The sequence below is a fragment of the Cyprinodon tularosa genome, unplaced genomic scaffold (assembly GCF_016077235.1).
Source record: "Cyprinodon tularosa strain WSP-4 unplaced genomic scaffold, ASM1607723v1 ctg643, whole genome shotgun sequence".
In the NCBI taxonomy this organism is placed as follows: domain Eukaryota; kingdom Metazoa; phylum Chordata; class Actinopteri; order Cyprinodontiformes; family Cyprinodontidae; genus Cyprinodon; species Cyprinodon tularosa.
Genome location: NW_024039389.1, coordinates 794462 through 803280, shown reverse-complemented (window position 1 = coordinate 803280; position 8819 = coordinate 794462). Strand labels below are relative to the sequence as shown.

General features: G+C 39.3%; 1 protein-coding gene across 1 annotated transcript; it reads right to left on the bottom strand.

Moving 5' to 3' along the window:
* Window positions 1-736: 736 nt before the first annotated feature.
* Window positions 737-8581, bottom strand: miga2 (mitoguardin 2). Its single transcript, XM_038308668.1, has 15 exons — window positions 8483-8581; window positions 7496-7691; window positions 6908-7118; window positions 6699-6814; window positions 6454-6574; window positions 5768-5895; window positions 5468-5585; window positions 5221-5327; window positions 4821-4933; window positions 3501-3573; window positions 1590-1676; window positions 1398-1496; window positions 1159-1293; window positions 1013-1066; window positions 737-919 (listed from the first exon to the last, which is right to left on the bottom strand). The coding sequence occupies exons 2-15, from the start codon at window positions 7589-7591 to the stop codon at window positions 752-754; spliced, it is 1626 nt and encodes a 541-aa protein (XP_038164596.1). The 5' UTR covers window positions 7592-7691; window positions 8483-8581; the 3' UTR covers window positions 737-751.
* Between the last annotated feature and the right edge of the window lie 238 nt (window positions 8582-8819).

Sequence of the window (8819 nt, the reverse complement as noted above, 5' to 3'; positions counted from 1 at the left end):
AAGCATTCCCACTTGATAATAATAATAAAGAATAAAGAGAAACAGGATCTCAATAGTGTTAATGCCTACAGCATTCACACAATAATAATAATAAAGAATAAAGAGAAACAGGATCTCAATAGTGTGAATGCCTACAGCATTCACACAATAATAATAATAATAAATATAAACAGAAAAACAATAAGTGGGAATGCATAAGCATTCCCACTTGACTACAAAAAATATCTTTACCAAAAGACATAGCACAATTCTCCTGAACAAGCTGAACGTTTTGATACCAAATTTGTTGAAATCGGTTGAAAACTGCGGGACTAGTTAGAGTCAGAAAAATTTGAAGTGAACAACAATAAGTGGGAATGCATAAGCATTCCCACTTGATAAAAATAATAATATAGCCTAAAACCTGTAGATAAGTAGAAATCAGAAAAATTCTTAAAGAGTTATGATGATAGGTGAGATTTTTTTTGTGCAACAGGTATGTGTATTTAAAATTAGTAACTGGGAGGATGTTATTCCTGCTCTGAAATTCATGCATAAAGAAAGAAACTTTTACAGTTTAGTTATTAACTTATTGAAAGCTTTAAACAGAGCAAAAAACCTGAATAGTTCAGTAAGTGTGAAGTGTTTTTAAACAGCAAGTGTGTCCTAAATGATTAAGAAAAAGATTATTGTGGGGGAAAATAGAACAATCTTTTTGTTTAAAAGAATTTTCCAACGAATAAACCAGCATTTAATTCGGAAACATACTTTTCTAAATGTGATACACTTTTGTTATATTAGTTTTTGCATGCTGTTGCCTCACCTTGAAAATTGTGCAAACTTCACTCAGATGCTGCCTTGGTCCCAAAAACCCAAAAGCTAAAACCGGGCTCACGTGTTCTGATATGGCATAAAAGTGGGCGATAAATCCATCAGGTACCTATGAAAGGGAGTTAGGACAAGGAGTCAGAATATATAACAAAAATCTATAATAATAAAAAAAGCAGTAAAAAGCTTAGTCTGATTGGCTCACCATGAGAAGACGCCTTTTAGCTTTCAACACCGACCAGCAAGCGGTCGCCAGAGCCTGCCAGGAAAAGAGACGTGTTTTTTAGAGACAATCTCAAAACGTTAAAAGTGGCAGTAAGGGGAACCTCAGATGTGTGTGTGGGAACTAACGGTCTCTTTAAAACTGTCAGACAGCCAGCGGTTCCTTAGAACAGCTAACACCGAGGAGGGGGGGCTCTCAAGGTCCTCGAATGCATCCATCAGGATGAAGTCCAGAACAACGTCAAAGAAGTTCATACACACCACCTGTAGCAACCGCAGAAAGATTCCATTTATGTTTCATTCAAACATACTTCACCTGTGAGCTTATGCAGCACTATTAACGCATTTCACGAGACGTGAAAACTCACCCCTCGACCCTCCAGCTCCATTTTCGTAATGGGCCACGTTTCCTCTCTCTGGGTGTAGAGCAGCATGTCTTCATAGCTTTCTAGAAAGCCTTTGGGACTCTAAGTTACATTAAGAAAGAAAGATTTTCATCTTTAAAAAAAAAAAAAGAAATGAAGCAAAGAGTTAAATTAAGTTAATTTAATCACTTATACCTTACTGGCCTTAACCATTAGCCCAGCAACCATCTGTTTCCCTGTCTCCATAAAAAATGTGCGGTGAGTTTCATCCAATAATAACACCTGAAAAAATAAAATAAAATATGACGGCAATCAATTCACACTGAAATGGCAGATAAGATCTATACATTCATTCATTTAAGGTGTCAGTTTTCCAATTCAAATATAATGCGTACTGCCACTAATGTTTCTAAAAGAGTCTTTGTCACAGAGTTAAAGCTGCTAACTAAAATTTTCCGAGCACTTGATATTTTTATTAGTTTATCATGTTACAACCACAAACCTCAAAAAACCTCCTACAAATGACCACAAAGAGCAAAATGGAGCATTCATGCTTTGCACTTATGGCTACTGCCCTCATCCAGGTGTAAAATGAAACTTTTCCCTAGCCTGAAGTCTACATAGAACTTATCTGTGTTTACCTAGATGCTCTCCGAGTCCCCAACTCAGCTGATCACTATAGCACGATGCTTGTAGGAAAAAAGGTCTTCCTGTGTTCCTTTGCTTTATGCTGCTGCTTCATCATGAGTGGCACAACTGGCTAAACCTCGATTACTTAAGGATGTCAGAGTAGAGGGGGTAAAACAAATATGGTAACCACACTCTTCAGATATTTGGTACAAATACTGCTGGAAAAAATTGATATATTTTCCTTTTACTTCACATAGCACTTTTTCTTTAAAATCCAAACAAAAGCTGTTAAATTTTGTGATCATGATGTAAAAAAAAAACATAGAAAAAAAAGAAAGCCTTGTGCTAAATTCAGATGAATGGAAATAATCTTCGGAGTCAAATTCAGGTAAATGTTGTATAGCTGACAGACGTGCTCCAACTACTACTTTGTTGAGGCGATCTCAAATTTTAAGAGCATTCAATATTCCATCCATCCATCTTCTTCCGCTTATCCGGAGTTGGGTTGCGGGGGTAGCAGCTTCAGTAGGGAGGCCCAGACGTCCCTCTCCCCAGCCACTTGGGCCAGCTTCCCACAGGGGAATCCCAAGGTGATCCCAGGCCAGCCGAGAAACATAGTCCCTCCAGCGTGTCCTGGGTCTGCCTCTGGGTATCCCCTTGATGGGACGTGCCCGGAACACCTCACTAGGGAGATATCCAGGAGGCCTCCTAACCAGATGCCATAGCCACCTCAACTGGCTCCTCTCGATGTGGAGGAGCAGCGGCTCTACTCTGAGTCCTCCCCAGATGACTGAGCTCCTCACCCCATCTCTAAGGGAGAGCCCAGATACACTACGGAGAAAACTCATTTTGGCTGCTTGTATCAGAGATTTCAATTATTTCGGTCATGATCAAAAGCTCATGACTACAGAGGAGGGTAGGACAGTAGATCGAGAGGTAAATCGAGAGCTTTGCTTTTTGGCTCAGCTCTCTTGACCACAACAGACTGGTAAAGTGCACGCTTCACGGCAAACGCCGCACCAATCTGCCTGTCGATCTCCCGCTCCATCTTTCCCTCATTCGTGAAAAAGACTCCAAGATACGTAAACTCCTCCACTGGAGGCAGTACATCCTCCCCAACCCGGAGAAGGCCCTCTACCCTTTTCCTGCTAAAGACCATGGTCTTGGACTTAGAGGCCCTGATCCTGATCCCGGCTGCTTCATACTTGGCTGCGAACCGCATTCGATATCAATTAATGATTCTATCAAGTTGACTGATTCTCAAAACTTAATCTTTCTCTTTTCATATTTTTTGAAAAATGTTGAATTTTAATAGTACATGATATTAGAACAATTAAGTGTGCCAGCTGTATTACACATTATTAAACATATCTATAAGAAATCAATCTGGAACCTATAAGGTTACTGAAAAAAAAAAAGGTGAGCAAAATATGTGAAACACATAGTTTCCAATATAGAGAGAGAATAAAAACAGACCTGGAATGCTTGTCTCACACAGTGAAGCTTGGCCAGGAAATCCTCGTCACTGTAGCATTCAAGTAATTCAGTCCTGGTGAAAAAGAAAGCATGTGAATGTTAAAGGAATAGTACACCCAAAACATGATTAGCCTTCATTTTCTACTCACCCCCATGCTGAACAACACCCTGGAGTACTTTTTTGATATCTCAAATGCATCTGGAGATCTGGGAGGCTTCTTGCTGTCTGCTGACATTCAAATAATGGAGGTCTATGGTGACCGAGGCAGAAAGGTCCATAAAAGTCCACAAAAAACATTTCAATATTCCTCCATACTGCTCGTCCAATGTATTCCAAGTATCCTGAGTGGGTAGCATCCAGAATTTACTCGAAACAAAGTCATTTAGAATGTTTTTAGAGCATAAACAGTAGTGTATAGGATTTCCTGAATGCGCGCACATGCGCATTCACGACGCTACGGAAGCCGGCAGACCAAACCAGCGCATTCAGCTCGGCAAAGAACTCATGCTCTTCCTCAACACTGAAGTCCTCAGACATTTTTCTTTCGTTGTTTCTTTCTTTGCACAGGTAAACAGCACATTTCTTCTTCTACGCTTGCATTATTGGCAGAGCAGACGCTGAATGCGCACTTTCATCTGGTTTGGTCTGCCGGCTTCCGTAGCGTCGTGAACGCGCAGGCGCGCGCTTTCAGGAAATCCTATACACTACTGTTTATGCTCTAAAAACATTCTAAATGACTTCGTTTCGAGTAAATTATGGACGCTACCCACTCAGGACACTTGGAATACATTGGACGAGCAGTATGGAGGAATATTGACACGTTTTTTGTGGACTTTTATGGACCTTTCTGTCTCGGGCACTGGGCACCTCCATTATTTGAATGTCAGCAGACAACAAGAAGCCTCCCAGATCTCCAGATGCATTTGAGATATCAAAAAAGTACTCCAGAGTGTTGTTCAGCATGGGGGTGAGTAGAAAATGAAGGCTAATCATGTTTTGGGTGTACTATTCCTTTAATGCCTCAAATCGTAATCGTTAAAAAACATTTGCAGGACAACAAATACATGATATTTGATGCACAACAGTAACCCAAAAAAAGCACAATTAAAAATTTTCTCTTATGTGATCTGTGAACTTTTCAAAGAAATTGTGGTGCCCTTCTATTAGTCAGATGGCAGTGATTCTCTGTAGAGTTTACCACAAAATTGCTAAATAAATGACTAAAAAATATTCTTAACTTTTTACACGATTTATTCAAACAAAATAATAAAGGGGACACATGAAAATACACATATGATCCATATGATCTCCCTTGTTACCTCAAAGTCCTATATTTCACCCTGTCTTCCTGCACCAGAGACAAGGCTTCCTCATACAGAGCTGCTGGCTTCATTGGTTGGTAGATATCCTCTAGAGTCATGCTTTCAAACAGCTGCACAGGAAAACACAACGATAGAGTTAAATGTTTTGGCAAGCTACAGGGAAGAGGAACATGTAGGCATGTCTTAATGAGGATACAAAATGCATGTAGATAAAAAGTTAAATAACTTTTTAAAGCATTGATAACAATAATACATATTTTTGCCAATTTGCCTTCTACAGATTGTTGGTTTTCTTAAAATAAAAAATAAGCAGATCTTTGTGTAGTTATGCAATTTAATTGATAAAGATCAGGCAAGGTGACAGACTGATGACTTTCACTTGTGGGGACGAGCTCACCTCTGCAGCCGAGAAAAAGGAGTCATCAGACGTAACTGTTGTCGCATCCTCATCTTGCAGCGGGTGGAATCTCTCTATCTGAGGCAATATTAGAGTCCCTTCGCTCTCTGAAGAGACAAAGAAAACAAACTTTATAATAGAGAATGAAACCAGCAGTTATGTTTTCAGATCCTGATCTTTATAGAACATCTGAAAACACTTATGTCTCTGGCAGTTTCTAAAAATACATCCCAAAGCTGATCCTTACCAAAGTCTGCAAGCACGCTGTCAGCTGGGATGCTGCTGCCGAAATCCTCCTGTAAGTGGTACGCCCTGTGCAAGAGAGTCTCCAACTTCTCAGCAAACACTTTATTACGGGACTCATTCTAGAAGCAAATGGGAAAAAAGCTTTTTTTAATAATTGGAAACTCATGCCATACATCTAGATGCATTCAGTTTTATACAACATGGATTTGAGTATAAATCTGACAGCGCTTCACTCAGCAATGCAAAATAGAAATACAAGAATCCACAAATACAACTAATTTAAAAAAGTCAGAAGATGTACCGTGGGTTCATCTCTAAACGCTGCCCCCTGCAAAGCAAGGCTGTTGTTACTAGAAGTCGAATCCCCGTGATGACGAATACTTAGGGCTTGTTCCCATTTTCGTAGAGCTTCATCAAACAGCTCCATCCCTAGAAACAAATGATGAAACCGTTTTACCATGAAGCATGTGGTAAAGGAAGGAGTTCCTTTATAAAATTAACATCATCATTAAACTATGTATTTATTAGTCAGTATCTCTGTAAAATAGACCAGCATGTAAACCTTTCATGAACTGCAAAGTTCGGAAAAGAAAATTACAATCATAAAGTGCTTAATAAAAGGTACAAATTGTGTTGGGGAGGGCTTTTGTTGGTCTTATTGTATAACTTGGAAAGTTAACTTTGCTCTCTTCCAATAATATTCGAGATAAGGTGGTAATCAAAAGCTTAGGGTGGAGCTGTGCTGCAGATAAAAGATGCATGAATCATTCTGATATCTCCTTTGATAATTTGTTTGGATTTGCCCATCATTTGCATCTTGGCAGAGTAAAACCTCTACATGCATTAAATTCCGCACTAGCATTTAAATCTGTTCAGTTTCCTTTTGCATATGTGCTTTATTCTTTTTACAGAATAAGTTTCTGCAGATTGTTTTGCAAAGAATAGAGTTAGCCTGATTTGAGTATTTATCCAGTCATCAAAACGCACCCATTAAATACAGGTTCTCTGCATTTGCATCCTCCACTGCTCCAGATTCTTCCACCACACGCTCTGCCTCCAATGGGGTGGAGGGATTAGCAGACTGATTAGGAGAGTTTGGAACTCTTGTCTGTGTCAAGAAAGAACACACAGAGATAGAACATGAAATACCCAAGTGAACAGAGGGTTAAAAAAAAAAAAAGAAAAAAAAAAAAAAAAACAACTATAGAAAAATGTTGACGTATGAAACTAACAGATGCCAAGCTGTGTGACGAACTGGAGTGTTTACTGGGAGCCAGGGAGGAAATTCCACTCATAGTGTCATTGCTCCGAGAGCTGGGGCTCATCACCTGCCGGCTGGTAATCGGACCTGTCGCAAACAGGATGTAATAGATCTTGAAGGACATCTCCAACAACAAGTAAAAAATGTGGAAACTTTAAAAAAAATAATGGTTCCACTAACCTCTCTTTAAAGATGAAGGTCTTCCGGTTTTCAGCAGAGCATCGGGTATTCCCACGGTCTTCTGGCCCTCCTTTGCTTGGACTGCCTGTTTCCTTTTCCTGCCTCTTCTTTTCAGCTGATGAGCAGTCAGAGCCAGAGCCACGCTTCCCAGAGCTGTGGCAAACAGCACCTTCTTCAGGCTCGGGGAGAGCTTTAGCTGAGAAAATATAGACTGAAAAAAGATGTCACTTAGTTTCAATTGAAATGCATTGCATGCATACATTGATAACTTTGATCTCTATAAATTGAATTAAAAGCCAATCGCCTTCAGCGAGTAAATCTGACTTTTTCTCAGCATCAATAAAGATCTATGCTAAAGGTCTGCACGCTAAAGAAGTTAAAGAGATTTGATTAACAAGCAGCATCATTATAGAAACAAGGAACACAGTTATATAATAAAACCTCTTAATCAACTTTGAACGTCTATCATGGCACCGCTCAATTACTCAAAATGGAAAGAGGATCATCTGTGCAATGCAGCAACAGGGGAAGCACTCCAAAATATGAACAAAGTACAAGAGGTTTAAGAACTTTTCCAATGACTTTTACCTGTCCAAATGTTGAATAAAGAAAGACTGGTATCTCTGCTACAGTCATGGCCAAAGCCTGGGCGAGAGACATCCCCTCTGGTCGTTTCAGCGACATGTCAACACTTCCTTACATTCACCCAAAATTAGGATTTTCTTTCTGCCCTCAGACGAGCCAACACTCAGCTCACCGATGAACTTTCTGCCGTCATCCACACCTGTACCAATGAGAGACACTTCTTAACATTAGATTGATAGATTGATAGAAATGCTTCACTCAAGGGCATGACAGGATTACTTAAATTCTTTGATATTTGATAAAAATAGTGCTCATAAAATCTAACAGGCATGGGCAGATGCCAACCAACTTGACTTGGTTGATCTGACTTTTGTAAAAGAGAAATTGTCACGTGTATTGTGTCAATAAAGGTTTTAGCTTATTGATTATTGTGATTTTTATGGAGTTACAAACATGCAACCTTTACTTGAATATCTTTATGTTTTCGTTTGTGGCAAACAGCAAAAATACTGTTTAATCACAGGAAATCCAGCTTGGATCAATTATTAGATCAACTTTAGATTGAAAACTGCGATATTCCACAGTTATTAATCAGGAGCTAGTTGTAAGCTAATGGATTTTAGGCTTATTTTAAAAACTGATCATTTTAACCGAACAGCAAACAGTTTTCAAATTAAAAAGCGTTACTTCAATTAAAGAGTTAAATGATTTTAGTCCAGAAAGTAATACTGTAAATCTCCAAGGAATTTGTACATGAATTACAGTATAAAATCTTATCATGAAGCCATGCTAAAAATCAAACATCAACTGTCAAGCGTGCTAACGATAGCTAGCTCATATAGCTGGCCTTGGGCATCGTCAGATCCCCACAGAGCATCAGCGGATGTCAGTCTGTGGAGCACTGAAATGATACGTCACAGGCTCCGGTTGAAGCTTTAAGTACAGTAGCGCTAACACCTAATAAGATAATCCCTCACGACACCAACATACCATGAGTATTCAAGACGTGAGAGAAGGGCATCCCTGTGTCACCGCAAGAGAAAGCAGCAGCATTTAGTATAGGGTGGAACTTAAGGTAGTTGACAAGCTAATTGACCAATAGAAAGAGAAAACACGTGTGACGTTTTTCCTCAACCAATAGAATGGGAAATTTGGGGAAAAGGGGCGGATCTAGTGTAATAATATCCAATCAACTGACAGGTGCCAGATGTACGTAGATGTCCACCCCGATACAAGCAAGGCGGAAAATTATCGTTCGATATCCACAAGTGTTTTTATTCTGTTTATAAAATTACAACTAATTTATTTGTAGCTATAATTTTATCAA